The sequence below is a fragment of the Microcaecilia unicolor genome, chromosome 5 (genome assembly GCF_901765095.1).
Source record: "Microcaecilia unicolor chromosome 5, aMicUni1.1, whole genome shotgun sequence".
NCBI classification, from domain to species: Eukaryota; Metazoa; Chordata; class Amphibia; order Gymnophiona; family Siphonopidae; genus Microcaecilia; species Microcaecilia unicolor.
Window position 1 is genome coordinate 363,667,138 of NC_044035.1, and position 16,301 is coordinate 363,683,438.

Genomic DNA, 16,301 nt, shown 5'->3' on the forward strand with positions numbered 1-16,301 from the left:
AAACACTAGTTTCTCAGATTTGGGTACTGAAAGGTTTAACAAGTTCAGATTCTTACATAAATCAGCATGGCTGTATGATGATTTGTTATATCTAAAAGCAAAAACGAGGGGTTTAGGATGATCAAATTTATGATTTTAGAAATGTTTTGTAGAGGAGTGTGTAGCTGTGTTAGTCCACTCTTAAGGTTATCAATAGAAATCAAACAAAATAAAACATGGAAAAGAAAATAAGATGATATCTTTTGGAATTGTTAACTGAACCCCTGATACACTTGCTTCTCAGTCGGCTGTAAAGTGCCACACTCAAGATGGCGGATACGCCACTACACTGGACGCTTCCGCTCCCTCCTCCACGTCACTGTTTCAGGGGCGGGGCTACGCCCCAGTCCTCTCCCTTTGAAGCGAGTGGGGCGGGGCCCAGAGAGCATCGCATCGGGCCGGAACTTGTTTCCTTTCTATAGCTGCACAACATGGCGGACGTCACAGAAAATCTTGTGGACGGCGAAGCGAAACTGAGCAAAAAGTGAGTGAAAAATGGAAGTGGTATAACTGGAGCCATCCCTTAGTTCTGCCTTCACCGTTGGATTTCTAGAATTAAAACCGAAGCAGTGGCGAGCCGTCTTCTGTTCTTGGCCTGTTTCAGTCCTTAATGCCGGCTCGGTTTGGAGTGCATGATGGGATTTGTAGTTGTGGGTATGCGCGTCTTTATTATAGCCCTTTGCTTTCAGTACTACATCTCCCATCATACGTCTTCCTAGTGGTTCCTGGGAGCCATTGCAGTGGAGTCCTGGGAAATGTAGTTCAACAGGATGGTCGGTGTCCTAGAAAAGAACGGGTGGTTCAGTCTCTCTGTACTACAATCCCTAGAGTGCATTGGAAAGATGAGGAAGGAGCTGTGCAGAGAAAACAGCGTGGTGGGGAACATCTGTCAGAACTAAAGTACTGTTAGGAGGCCGAACAACTATACTACAAATATCTGATGTAGTGAAAAAATCTTTTTTCCATCTTAGGAGACTTCGGTCAGTTAGGAATTCAATTAGTAAGGATTCCCTTAAAACGTTGACATCTGCTTATATTACCTCACGCTTAGACTACTGTAATATCATATATTCAGGGATCACCCAAGCTAGCTTGAAGCGATTACAAAGAATACAGAATACTGCAGCACGTATGATTTGTAGGGCCCGGAGGGATGACAGAGTAACACCTTTGCTACATCAACTGCATTGGCTTCCAGTTGAAGCAAGAGTTAAGTTTAAAGCCTTAGTCTTGACCCATAAGGCCTTTTATACACTAAATCCTGACTATCTGTCAAATCTAACTATTCCTTACACTGCCACACGAACCCTTAGATCCCTGACAGATAACAGGTTAGTGATTCCTCCTCTTGCTAGGGCTAGATGGGAATCTACACGGAATTCGGCTTTTTTCTATCTGTCTCCCTCTCTTTGGAATGGCCTTCCAAAAGAGATCAGACTTGAGAAATCTTACTTTCATTTTCGGAAACTTTTGAAAACCTTCTACTTTATCGAGTATGTAGATCAGAATTTAGAATAATGGAAGAAAGGTTATAAATGGGCATCTGTAATATATACTAAGTCAAAACTGTATTATCTGTCTGTGTAGATTATATTATGTATTTAATTTTGTATCTGCAGTGTTCTCCTGTGTATTAATCATGAGTTATATTGTTTTCATCTTATGTAGCTAGTTTGTTGGGTTTGCTGTGCTTTCCTGTAATGATTGGAGTTCTAATGTTTGTCCAATTTGTACTTATTGTACTGCTTTTTTTTTTTTTTTTTTTTTTTTTTTTATAAATTGTAAACCGTTCTGTCTTGCAGTAGCAATAAGATACGGTATATAAATTGATGTAAATAAATAAAAATAAATAAAAATACTACTACTATTTAGCATTTCTATAGCGCTACAAGGCGTACGCAGCGCTGCACAAACATAGAAGAAAGACAGTCCCTTCTCAACCCAATATAACTATCAGAGAAGAGGGGAGAAAGCGAAAATACTGTCCATGTACATTTTAGAGCTAAAAAAAACCCTCAAACTACTTATATGAATACAAGAACAGGCGCAGATAATCATAATAACATAGTAGATGATGGCAGAGAAAGACCACGGTCCATCCAGTCTGCCCAAAAAGATACAGTCATATGTGCTACTTTTTGTGTATATACCTGACTTTGATTTGTATTTGGCATTTTCAGGGCACAGACTGTAGAAGTCTTGACCAGCACTAGCCCCACCGCCCCCCAATCTCTGCTAAGCTTCTGAGAATCCATTCCTTCTGAACAGGATTCCTTTATTTTTATCCCACACATTTTTTAATTCCGTTACCGTTTTCATTTCCACCACCTCCCACGGGAGGGCATTCCAAGTATCTACCGCTCTCTCCGTGAAAAAATACTTCCTGACATTTTTCTTGAGTCTGCCCCCCTTCAATCTCATTTCATGACATCTAGTTCTACCGCCTTCCCATCTATGGAAAAGGTTCGTTTGTGGATTAATACCTTTCAAATATTTGAACATCTGTATCATATCACCCCTGTTTCTCCTTTCCTCCAGGGTATACGTGTTCAGGTCAGCAAGTCTCTCCTCATACGTCTTGTAACTTAATGATGACCCCACTTGCCAAGTCCTCATCCAACCATGGCCTTAACCCTTTCATATATGCAGACGATGTCACAATATACATTCATTACAAAACCAAACTGACAGAAATCACCAACGAAATCAAGGTCGGCCTGAACATCATGGATTCATGGACAAATGCATTTCAACCAAAACTCAATAAAGAAAAAACTCATTGTCTTATCCTCTCATCCCAACACCAGCGCGGATATCCCCACAAGTATCAACAACCCAGATCACACCCTTCCTATCTCAGACAGCTTGAAAATCCTCGGCGTTACAATGGACCGTAACTTAACACTAGAGAGCCAAGTGGCATCCACAACAAAGAAAATGTTCCACTTAATGTGGAAACTCAAACGTGTGAAGCAATTCTTCCCAAGGGAAACATTTCGCAACCTGATACAATCAATGGTACTAAGCCATTTAGATTACTGCAATGGAATTTATGCGGGATGTAAAGAACAAACCTTAAAGAAACTTCAGACCACTCAAAACATGGCAGCTAGGCTTATATTTGGTAAAACGTGATTTGAAAGTGCAAAACCCCTCCACAAAAAACTACACTGGCTCCCAATCAAAGAACGCATCGCCTTCAAAATCTGCACCCTGGTTCACAAAATCATCTACGGAGAAGCCCCGAGTTACATGACAGACTTGATGGACTTACCAATTAGAAATACATCCGAATCAACACGATCTTATCTAAATCTGCACTACCCAAGCTGCAAAGGACTTAAATACAAAACAACTTACGCATCTAGTTTTTCCTACATAAGCACACAACTGTGGAACGCATTACCAAAAGCCTTGAAAACGACGTACGACCACCTAAACTTCTGGAACTCACTAAAAACCAACCTGTTTAAAAAGGCATACCCTACCGATCCAACTTAAATGCTTAATCTCTGCAACACAACCAAACTAAAGCACGTAATAACACAACTCTTCCGTTCTCCGATTCCCTAATGTGGCTGTGCCACATGAACTTGATCTTACCACAACATCACCCTGTATTTGTTCGCACCGGAGCCTGCAAAGGCCTCTCCGGTACTATGTAAGCCACATTGAGCCTACAAATAGGTGGGAAAATGTGGGATACAAATGTAACAAATTTAAAAAAATAAAATACTTCATCGACATCGTCCACTTCTCCCATCCGCTCTTTTGCACGGAAGAGAAAATGTCACTACTCTTCATGTTCTAAGAGTAGTGCATCGGTGTCCTGTTCAAAACACATACATCCACGCCTCTGCAAGTGTGGTCGATGCCATTGAAATCGTCCATCTCATACAAAATTGCAGCAGTCTACATCCTCTGCTCTCCTCATACTCATAAGCAAGCTGTTCAACATCAAGCTGTAGCAGCAACTTTTTCTTCACATCCAAATCTAGCGAATGTCTCTTCAAATTTTTTCCAGTTAATGACATAGTTTTTCAAACAACACTTAGAGGTATATTTTGAAAGCACTTAGCACATAGGTTTCTATGGAACTTTGGAAGGTTAAGTGCTTTGAAAATATGATAGACTCCTGTTGAAAATCCCAGTAACAATACTTTGACAACACTGTTCTCAGATCACCTGTGTCTAGAAAGAGAGCACGATCTGTCTCACCATTTTCTTCACAACCTCATGCATCACATTCACCGGTAGAAGCTGAATCCTATTTTAGAGTCTCATCTCCTGCATCTCGCTACTCTCTAGGAAAACGTTCATGTCACACTGGTGTGACTAACGATCTTCCTGAAAACACATCTGGCCAGCATACCAAAGAGGATTCAACATACCCTCTGTTTTTGCTAAAAATTGCTAAAGCCTTACAGCTTCCCACTACTACTCAATCTACATCTACAAAATCTGGGAAATGCTCTGTCTTGAAGTATTTAAATAAGTACATAAGTATTGCCATACTGGGAAAGACCAAAGGTCCATGAAGCCCAACATCCTGTTTCCAAAAGTGGCCAATTCAGGTCACAAATACCCGGCAAGATCCCAAAAATGTACAAAACATTTTATACTGCTTACCCAGAAATAGTGGATTTTCCCCAAGTCCATTTAATAACGGTCTATGGACTTTTCCTTTAGGAAGCCGTCCAAACCGTTTTTAAACTCCGCTAAGCTAACCGCCTTTACCACATTGTTAGATAAGTATTAATATAAATTCTTTAACTCACATGTTTATTCCTGAAAAATTTTAAACATCTGAAGAAGAGAGTTATTCACACTCTGCAGCACTTCCCATAGTACGTCCATTGTGACATTATTGGCTTCACCAGATCCAATTTCTCCACAGAAACCGCTCCAGATATCTTCAGGGGGGGGAGAAGAGCTCACTCTCCAATCCCCCAGTTGGTTTATTATCCGGAATCGATGCTGCGCCAGGACCTCCTCAGGTCGCATGAAAATCCTAACCCACTTCGGGCGTTTCCACTGTCGACATCCATAGCGAAGCGTTTCTGTTTCCGGGTCTTGGAGGGGTCGTGCCAGCAGGGGGACTCAAAGTCACTCCCTCTCCACCGAGGTTCGATGATAAAGCCTTGCTGTTCCCCGAAGCAGGAACCGATATCCCCGACGTTATGACCCTGAATCTCTCCAAAGTAGGCTGAGAAGTGGTGGGAACCCCAGCCGTGTTCGAGGAGGACAACACCACGGCTTTGCCTTTTCTCTTCCCCATTCTCTGGGGAGCGCGCCTACTTCTTCAGGTATTCTGGTGTAAAACGGGAACTCAACTAACGTACGTTCTCCCTCTACACCATCTTGGATCCTCCAGTTTGGGACACTCTTTGTCTGGTTTCTCCTCAGAGGCCTGTCTGATATGGGTAACTCTTCAGCATAGCCCTCTGAGTCACTGAAACACAGAAGCCCCTCCACCCCTGCAAGGTGGTGTCCCTTTGGAGGGGAGCCGCCTTTTCTCCATGCTGAAGAGCCCTAGCCGCTTTAGCCTTTCCTCATAGGGAAGTCGTCCCATCCCCTTTATCATTTTCGTCACCCTTCTCTGCACCTTTTCTAATTCCACTATATCTTTTTTGAGATGCGGCGACCAGAATTGAACACAATATTTGAGGTGCAGTCGCACCATGGAGCGATACAAAGGCATTATAACATCCTCATTTTTGTTTTCCATTCGTTTCCTAATAATACCTAACATTCTATTTGCTTTCTTAGCCGCAGCAGCACACTGAGCAGAAGGTTTCAGCGTATCATCAACGACGACACCTAGATCTCTTTCTTGGTCCGTGATTCCTATCGTGGACCCTTGCATGACATAGCTACAATTCGGGTTACTCTTTCCCACATGCATCACTTTGCACTTGCTCACATTAAATGTCATCTGCCATTTAGACGCCCAGTCTCCCAGTCTCGTAAGATCCTCTTGTAATTTTTCACAATCTTCCCGCGATTTAACAACTTTGATTAACTTTGTGTCATCAGCAAATTTAATTACCCCACTAGTTACTCCCATCTCTAGGTCCTTTATAAATATGTTAAAAAGCAGCGGTCCCAGCACAGAGCCCTGGGGAACTCCACTAACTACCCTTCTCCATTGAGAGTACTGATCATTTAATCCTACTCTCTGTTTTCTATCTTTTAACCAGTTTTTAATCCACAATAGAACACTACCTCTGGAGTCTTTCATGAGGTACTTTGTCAAACGCCTTCTGAAAATCCAGATACACAATATCAACCGGCTCCCCTTTATCCACATGTTTGTTCACCCCTTCAAAGAAATGTAGTAGATTGGTGAAGCAAGATTTCCCATTTCACTAAATCCATGTTGACTTTGTCTCATTAATCCATGCTTTTGAATATGCCCTGTAATTTTGTTCTTAATAATAGTCTCTACCGTTTTCCCCGGCACCGACGTCAGACTCACCGGTCTATAATTTCCCGGATCTCCTCTGGAACCTTTTTTAAAAATCGGCGTTACATTTGCCACCCTCCAATCTTCTGGTACTACTCGAGTTTAAGGATAAATTACATATTCCATATCATCAAGCTGATCAATCCATAGACTGGTGGGTTGTGTCCATCTACCAGCAGGTGGAGATAGAGAGCAAACTTTTGCCTCCCTATATGTGGTCATGTGCTGCCGGAAACTCCTCAGTATGTTCTCTATCTCAGCAGGTGGTGGTCACACACAGCAGCAGCTCTGGCTAGGCCTCCAAGCCTAATTTTTAGGTTTTGTTGAGTGCCTGGGGTTGAGGGCTCTTTTGAGCAAGTGCAAACCTGGTGGTGCCAGGTCCCTCCTTTTCTCCCCCCTCCCGCTGGCTCCGTTTAAAAAAAAAAAAAAAAAAAAAAATTTTTAAACGTCTTTAAAGGCGTTTAATTCGACGTTTCTTTAAACGTTCATTGCAGCTACTCACTGGGACACCAGTTCGTTACAGCTCGGAGCGGCAAGCAGGTAATTTTACCTTTTTATAGCGGGCAGGGGGTTCCCCGATTCTTCTCCTCGTGGCAATGGCGTCGGAGGGCGAGGGCGCAAAGGGTCGCTCCCCGGATCGCTGGAGCGCTTCTAGAGGGGATGCGGGGGTTTTACAACCTGATTCGCCCTTGATGGGTGATAGTTTAGTGACCGATGAATGTCCCGGTCGTTCCTCCGGCGTGGCAGTTTTTTTTCCCGCCATAAACGCCCATCCCCCGCTCCTCGCCTCCGCCATCTTGGCCGGCCACGCGGCTCGGACGGCTTCTTCGGGGCCGCCCTTGAGGTTGGAGACATTAATGCCATGAACGCCCTTAATTTGGGCGACGGCACAAAAGCGGCTAAAGTTAAGCGCCGTTCTTCCCGCGCGGCTCCTTCACGGAGTTTCGCGCCGGACGCCATTTTGGATGCGCAGCATGTCTCTCCCCCGCTATTGCGAGCGCCGGTTGAGAGTGCGTCTAGGGCTGTTGCCCAGGCTGCGGAAGTGCACAGTCTGGGGGGTTTCTCCCCCGAGTTTGTTTTGCTGCTGCATCAGGCTTTCCTCATGCAAACGCTGCCCCTGCTCCCTCTTCTGATAAAGAGGTTGAGGTTCCCAGAGGTAAACGCCCTCGGGTTGATTTCCAGGCCTTGGAGGACTTTTGTCTCCTCCGATGTAGATGAGGGCAGCGTGTCTGAGGTCTCCCAACGATCCTTTGCAGATTCCTTGGAGGAGATAGATCCCCGCTCGGATGGAGCGGATGACCCCTCTGCAGCACGGCTTTTTAGCCCAGAGGATTTGCCCAACCTGTTGTTACAGGCCATGGACACTTTGAAGATTTCCTCTCCGGAGGACGTCTCTCCCTCAGCCCCTGTTGGCTCTGCCATTATGCTGGGGACGAAGCGCCCGCCTAGAACCTTCCACGTGCATGATGCCATGCACACCTTAATTGCGGCTCAATGGGATGTCCCGGAAACGAGCCTTAAAGTGGCTAGGGCTATGTCCCGCCTCTATCCTTTGGCTGTGAGTGAACGTGAGGCCTATCTGTGGCCTACCGTGGATTCTTTAATCACTGCGGTGACTAAGAAAACGGCGTTGCCGGTGGAAGGTGGCACGGCCCTAAAGGACGCCCAAGACAGAAGATTGGAGGCGGCCTTAAGGTCGTCCTTTGAGGCAGCTGCTTTAAGTTTGCAGGCCTCAGTTTGCGGCTCCTATGTGGCCAGGGCGTGCCGGACTATGGTGCAGCGGGCTTCCCCCTCGGATCATTCCTTGGGGGCTGATTGGCCGGCCCTGGAATCGGGCTTAGCCTATTTGGCAGACTTGCTGTATGATGTCTGGAGAGCCTCAGCTAAAGGCATGGCTCAGACAGTCTCTGCGCGGCGGTGGCTTTGGCTGAAACATTGGTCTGCTGACCACGCCTCTAAATCCCGCCTGGCTAGATTGCCTTTTAAAGGCAAGCTGCTCTTTGGGGTCGAGCTGGACAAAATCGTGACCGATCTCGGCACGTCTAAGGGCAAGAAATTACCAGAGGTCAGGGCTCGGGTTAGTACTCGTCCCGATACCTCCAGAGGACGATTGCAGGAAGCCCATCGGTACCGCCCGGGCAAGTCGGGTTCCTCTGCCCCCTCTTCCTTCAAGAGGAATTTCTCCCCCAAGCAGCATTCCTTTCGCAGAGACCGCCGTCCCGGAGGTGCTCCCTCCGGTCCTCCCCCAGGGTCTCGTACCCAATGACGGGGCCTTGGTCCACGCCCCAGTGCAGATTGGAGGACGGCTGTCCTCGTTTCTGGGCGAGTGGACCACTATAACTTCAGACGCGTGGGTGCTGGAAGTCATCAGAGGCGGCTACAAGCTAGAGTTCTGCCAACCCTTAAGAGACGGGTTTGTACTCTCTCCCTGCAAGTCTCCGGTCAAGCTGTGGTAGTGCAGCAGACCTTGGACAACCTGATCCGCCTGGGTGCGGTCGTTCCGGTGCCAAAAAATCAGATTGGCAAGGGATGTTACTCCATTTACTTTGTGGTTCCAAAGAAAGGAGGTTCTGTCCGGCCTATCCTCGACCTCAAAGGGGTCAATCGGGCCTGGAAAGTGAGGCACTTTCGCATGGAGACTCTCCGCTCTGTTATAGCGGCAGTGAAGGCAGGAGAGTTCTTGGCTTCCTTGGACATCAAGGAAGCGTACCTGCATATTCCCATCTGGCCTCCTCTCCAACGCTTTCTGCGTTTTACAGTCCTGAGACGACACTTCCAGTTCAGAGCCCTCCCTTTCGGGTTGGCTACTGCTCCGCGGACCTTTTCCAAAGTAATGGGGGTCATAGCGGCCTTCCTGCTAAAGGAAGGAGTACAAGTCCATCCTTATCTGGACGACTGGTTGATCCGAGCCCCCTCTTATGCAGAGTGCGGCAAAGCTATGGACCGGGTAGTTGCTCTTTTGAGCTCCCTGGGATGGATCATCAACTGGAAGAAGAGCCAGCTGCGCCCGACTCAGTCCCTGGTGTATCTGGGAGTTCGATTCGACACCCAAGTGGGCAGAGTGTTCCTGCCAGACAATCAGATTGTCAAGCTTCAGGCTCAGGTGGACTAGTTCCTAGTAGCCTCTCCTATTCGGGCTTGGGACTACGTGCAGCTGTTTGGCTCTATGACGGCCACGATGGAAGTAGTGCCCTGGGCCAGGGCTCATATGAGACCACTACAGCTATCTCTGCTGCTGCGCTGGACTCCGATGTCGGAGGATTATGCTGTGCGCCTTCCCGTGGACCCAGCAGTGCGCAAGGCGCTGAGCTGGTGGACGCAGACAGACAAGTTGTCTGCAGGATTGTCTCTGGTGACCCCGGAGTGGATTGTCGTCACGACAGACGCCTCTTTGATGGGCTGGGGAGCCCACTGCTTGGGAAGGACAGCGCAGGGGCTCTAGTCTCCTGCAGAGGCAAGTGGTCTATCAACCTCCTGGAACTCAGAGCCATTCAGTTGGTGTTATTGGAGTTCATCCCGGTACTGGTGTTGAAGCCTGTACGGGTCCTGTCGGACAATGCCACGGCTGTGGCCTATATCAACCGCCTGGGAGGTACCAAGAGCGCCCCTCTAGCCAGGAGGCTATGAGTTTTTGCCAGTGGGCGGAAGCGAACCTGGAGCAGCTTTCAGCGGCCCACATTGCCGGAGTCATGAATGTCAAGGCGGACTTTCTCAGTCGCCATACCTTGGAGCCCGGAGAGTGGCAACTATCTGCTCAGGCGTTCTTGGACATCACGAAGCGCTGGGGCCAGCCGAGCCTAGATCTGATGGCGTCATCGGCCAATGGCCAAGTGCCGCGCTTTTTCAGCAGAGGACGGGACCCTCGATCCCTGGGAGTAGATGCTCTTCTCCAACAGTGGCCGACACAAGAGCTCCTCTATGTGTTCCCGCCCTGGCCCATGTTGGGCAGGGTGCTAGACCGGGTGGCAAAGCATCCCGGCAGGGTAATCCTGGTGGGTCCGGATTGGCCCAGACGTCCCTGGTATGCGGACTTGTTCAGGCTCTCAGTCGACGATCCTCTGCGGCTGTCAGTGGAGCAGGGCCTGTTACATCAGGGTCCCGTGGTGATGGAGGATCCCTCTCCCTTTGGTCTTACGGCCTGGCTATTGAGCGGCAGCGTCTGAGGAAGAAGGGCTTCTCAGACAAGGTCATCGCCACTATGCTGAGAGCGAGGAAGCGCTCTACTTCTACTGCTTACGCCAGGGTCTGGCGTATCTTTGCAGCATGGTGTGAAGCAGGCTCACTTTCTCCATTCACTGCTCCAATTTCTTCAGTGTTGGTGTTCCTGCAAGAAGGTCTGGAGAAAGGCCTGTCGCTCAGTTCCCTTAAAGTCCAGGTAGCGGCTCTGGCTTGCTTCAGGGGCCGCCTGAAGGGTGCTTCCCTGGCTTCGCAGCCAGATGTGGTGCGCTTTCTCAAGGGAGTTAATCACCTGCGCCCTCCTCTGCACTCAGTGGTGCCTGCATGGAATCTCAACCTGGTGCTAAGAGCATTGCAGAAGCCGCCTTTGGAACCCTTGTCGAGGGCATCTCTGAAAGACCTGACGTTGAAAGCAGTCTTTTTGGTGGCTATCACTTCAGCCAGAAGAGTTTCCGAGCTCCAGGCGCTCTCATGTCGAGAGCCTTTTCTGCAGTTCACTGAGGCAGGAGTGACTATGCGCACAGTGCCTGCCTTCCTGCCCAAGATTGGTTCTCGCTTCCATGTGAATCAGCAGCTCTGTCTCCCTTCCTTTCGTAGGGAGGACTAATCAGAGGAGTACTCCGCTCTTGAATATCTGGATGTGAGACGAGTCATCATCAGATACTTGGAAGTGACCAATGATTTCCGGAAATCGGATCATCTGTTTGTCCTGTTTGCAGGTCCTCGTAAGGGTCTGCAGGCTGCTAAGCCTACAGTGGCAAGATGGGTCAAGGAAGCCATTGCAGCGGCTTATGTGGCCGCGGGGAAGGTGCCGCCTATCCAGCTGAAGGCTCACTCCACGAGAGCTCAGGCGGCCTCGATGGCAGAGGCCGGATCCGTCTCCCTGGAAGAGATATGCAAGGCGGCAACGTGGGCTTCGGCTCATACATTCTCCAAGCATTACCGTTTGACTGTGGCTGCACGGGCGGAGGCCCGGTTTGGAGCTTCAGTGTTGAGGTCAGGGATTTCTATGTCCCGCCCTGGGTGAGTACTGCTTCGGTACATCCCACCAGTCTATGGATTGATCAGCTTGATGATATGGAAGGTAAAATTATGTATAATCATACCTGATAATTTTCTTTCCATTAATCATAGCTGATCAATCCATAGCCCCTCCCAGATATCTGTACTGTTTATATTCTGGTTGAATTTTAGGTTCAAGTTTAGCCTTCAGTTACTTCAGGAGGACTTCGTGTTCAAGTTCTTCTTTCACTTGGATTCTTCAAGAGTTGAGACGAGTTTGTGTTACAGTGAGCTGCTGCATTCCTCTCCCCTCCGTTTTACGGGGCTGGATTGAGACATAAATTCTGCCGGCACTCCCTCCCGCTTCGTGCGGCTGTAGGGCAGCTTTGTACCCCTCCCGCTTCGGCGGTGTTAGGGTCAGTCAGCTCCTCCCGCGGTTGCGGTTGCAGGATAAGCCAGATCCCCCCGCATCGGCGGGTGTGGTGTCCCTTCCCCGCTCCGCGGGGATGAGCTGGACGGATTCCCCTCCCCCACTTGTGTGGGGATGAGCTGGGTTAATTCCCCTCCCCCGTTTCGGCGGTGGTGAGCTGGGCAGAGTGTCCCTTCGTGGGTGTAATTCTCTAAGTGCTGAGTCCTGCGGATGGAGCTTTGATATCGACATACTGAGGAGTTTCCGGCAGCACATGACCACATATAGGGAGGCAAAAGTTTGCTCTCTATCTCCACCTGCTGGTAGATGGACACAACCCACCAGTCTATGGATTGATCAGCTATGATTAATGGAAAGAAAATTATCAGGTATGATTATACATAATTTTACCTTTCTAACAATAGAACTGAAAAATGAGCTTTTGGAGCTATCAGTACTCTGGGATGAATACCATCCGGTCCATGCATCTTCCAAGTGATACCATATTGCAAGACCAACATAAGCAAATTTAGTCCACTCTTTTTACAATTCGTCCTACTAATCGCTTTTTAGATAAGTACAAGGTACAGGGTGTGTTAGGACATGTCAACCAACAGCTACCCCATCAATCTATGGTAGATAAGTCAGCCATGTGAAAACCTAAGACAGGGAAAGAGAGTACTTCTCATCCTCCTCCCAAAGATCTCAAATGTATGGATCTTTTAGGCAAAAAATCTTACCAAAATATTATAATGCAAGCTAGGATTGCAGTACATTCCTTTCACTTTGTGCAGTATTTATATGTTGTTATGGACACTTTCGAAGTTGCAGGATTCTTCAGATCAACATATTGTTTCTTTACTGCCTACAATCATGCAGGATTTAGAATTTTGTTCTCTATATGATAAGGGCAGCGTTTGACAGTTAAGAGACAGCCATTCATGGTGCAGCTATTGCTATCTCTGTGAGACACATGGCTTGGTTGTGTCATCTTTAGCTGAGGATCTCTGATGAGGTAGTGGACCTCCCTTGTTTAAGGGATAGCCTTTTTGGTTCCAAAGTTGCAGAAATGATCACTTCTATTAAGGAAGACTATACAACATTAGACACCTTGGAAGAAGATCAATCAAAAAGTTTGAAAACTGTTCATAAATGTCTACCATACTATCAGTCTAAATCGAGATACTCCAATAAAAGATCTTATCCTTACCAGAAATCAGGATACCAAGCTAAGCAGCCCAGACAAAAACTATTTCTCCACTAAGATAGTATGAGACAGGAAATAATCTAGATCTGTCACTTCTCAACAGCAAAAACCGAACCCTAGTTTTTGACGAGCAATTCCAGTCGGAGGAAGTTTTTCACATTTCTCTGATGCTTGGAAGACTATAATCACGGACTTATGGGTGATAAAATATAGGCATCGTCTCAATTTCCACCAAGCAGGGTATCGCAGACCACTGGAAGTGCAATCTCACCTTTTGCATTTAGAAGTGACCAGGCTGCTACATGCTCAGGTTATAGAACTGGTACCTCCAGAACAGAGACAGACCAGATTTTATTCAGGTACTTTCTCATCCCACCAAAAATTTGAAGGATTTTGAGCCATCCTAGACCTGAGGTTACTGAACAAATTCATTAAAAAAAAAAAGTTTTGCATGTGTACTCTCATTAACATACTCCCTTTTATAGATCAAGGAGATTGGCTAGCATTATTAGACCTAAAGGACACTTATCTGCATGTCCCAATACATCCAGATTCACGCCAGTATCTTCATTTGACAGTTCAAAATGTTCATTATCAATACAAAGTTCTCCTGTTCTGTTTCACCTCTGCACCCAGAGTTTTTACCAAATGTGTAATCATGGTGATAACCCATCTGCGCCAGCAAGGACGCATCATTTTTCCTTATGTAGACGATTGGGTCTACATCGATCACGCTTCTCAGATTTGCAGATGATGATCCTCAATTCGCTGGGATTCCTCATAAACTTAGAAAACACTTTTGCAACCCTCACAACAATTGGAGTTTATAGGAGCTTTCCTCAACACACTGTTGGCCCTGGCACGATTACCCCTGCACAGAGTGCACACTTTTATGCACCAGGCTCTTCAAATATCCAGTATGCAACTAACAGCAAGAGCATTTTTAGGTTTACTAGGTCACATGGCTGCTGCAATACACGTACTCCCTCAAGCACATTTAAGGATGCGTCCTATTCAATTGTATCTCGGACAGCATTGGTCCCAATATCACTAGTCCCTTTCCACAAAAGTACTGGTAGCTCCTTACCTTCCCACATCGTTGAACTGGTGGACTCATCTACCTCATTTTACAGAAGAGTACCTTTCCAACCTCCATGGCCAATGCTTCTCCTCACAACAGATGCCTCCAAGATGGGTTGGGGAGCACACTGCCAATGCCTTTCCATTCGAGGACTGTGGACTCCAGCAGAGAAGATTTACAGTATTAGTTTTCTCGAACTCAGAGTAATCCGTATTGCAAATTTGGCAATACTTTTGTACCTTCCTTCCATTGCTAACTCTGCCACTGCTGCTGGTTTAGAAGTGCCAGCAAAACACAAGAGAGCCACTAGATCGCATCCTGTGTACACGTAGCTGCTGACTTTGCTAACCCCTCCCCCTCCCTGACATCATTTCCTTTCCTGGAAATGAGAATGAGAGCAGTAGAGTCGGAAGGCGCGCTTATTCAGAATGCCTGTTCTGCGGCTGGTCTCGGAATGCAGTAGCCACTTAGGTTCCGGTAGAATGAGGGTAGAGGGGAAGAGGGAAGATATTGATAAAAGAAGAGCGAGACAGGGAAGACACTGGGTGGAAGGATGAAGAGAGAGAAAAATGCTGAATGGAAGGGGGATGGAAGGAAGAAAGAGGGGAAACACTGAATGAAAGTTGTGAGAGAGGGGACATGCTGGTTGACAGGGGGAGAGAGGGGCCATTCTGAATGGAAGATGGGAGAGAGGGAATGGATGGAGGAAAGAGGGGAGACACTGGGTGGAAGACGGAGAGAGGAGAAGCTGGATGGAATTAGGAGCAAGGGGGAGAAGCTGAATGGAAAGCAGAGAGGGGGCATGCTGGTTGAAAGGGGGAAGCAAAGAAGACATGCAGGATGGAATGGGGAGACAGACAGGAAGATACTTGGAAGGGGGAGAGAGGGGACACACTGGTTGGAGTGGGAGAGTGGGGGGCACACAAGATGGAAGGGGGAAAGAGGAAATAATTGGCTGGAAGAGGGAGAGGATAGAGATAATGAACTTGGAAATAAAAGGAAGGGAAAAGATGAACAGCTCTAGGTCAGTGGTTCCCAAACTTGGTCCTGGAGGCACCCTAGCCAGTCAGGTTTTCAGGATACCCACAATAAATATTCATGAGAGAGATTTGCATGTACTGTCTCCCCTGCATACAAAGCTCTCTCATGAATATTTATTGTGGCTATCCTGAAAACTGGATTGGCTGGGGTGCCTCCAGGACAAGGTTTGGGAATCACTGCTCTAGGTAGATTGTAAAAAGAGTGAAATTGAAGACTATAGTAAGAATGAATGAAAAATGGTTAAAAATAAATGGAAGGAAGCAGAGAGGAACATATCAATGTTGGAGATGGATGTAGTGGAGAATGTGAAGAAAAGAGGAGAGAGAAAAAGGACAAATGGACAAGAAACTCTTGCATGATAGTTAAGAGATGATAGAGGAAAGCAGAATGCAGAGACTGCGATCAACACAATTAGAAAATTAAATGGCCAGACAACAAAGGTAGAAAAAACGTATTTTTATTTTAGGATAAAAGTACTGTGGTAGAAATGTTGTTCCACTGTTATAAACATAAAACAAAAAAAATGGAAAATAAGGCAATACCTTTTTATTGAACTAACCTAATTTTTTTTTGAGGGGGGGAGATTTTTTGGAGGTCAAAGCCTCTGTTGGGTCAGAACAGTATACCATAATAACAGTAGTATATTGTCCTGATCTGTGGAAGGAGGTTTTGGCCTCTGAAAGCTAATTGAAAAATGTTTTACATTAGTGCAGTAAAAAGATATTGTCTTATTTTCCATTTTTTAATTTTATTTTTATTTGTGAATTTTATGATTGAAATATGTCATTTTAAAATTTACATCTGCTGTCTTTAGACGAGCACAGCAATTCAACCCACAACAACAACATTGGACAGGCCCGGTCACACAATCAGGAATGCA

The 16,301-nt window shown here is 46.6% G+C and overlaps 1 protein-coding gene across 2 annotated transcripts in view; it reads left to right on the top strand.

Annotated features, from left to right (window-relative positions):
* Positions 1-396: 396 nt before the first annotated feature.
* The window catches only part of KARS1 (lysyl-tRNA synthetase 1), a 110,895-nt gene continuing 94,990 nt past the window's right edge, over positions 397-16,301 (top strand). Inside the window, exon 1 of one of the 2 annotated variants that reach the window (XM_030204684.1) lies at positions 397-523. In XM_030204684.1, coding sequence (XP_030060544.1) covers positions 471-523 — 53 coding nt within the window. In that variant the 5' untranslated portion in view covers positions 397-470. The remainder of the gene's footprint in view (positions 524-16,301) is intronic. The other variant, XM_030204683.1, reaches the window with a different exon arrangement.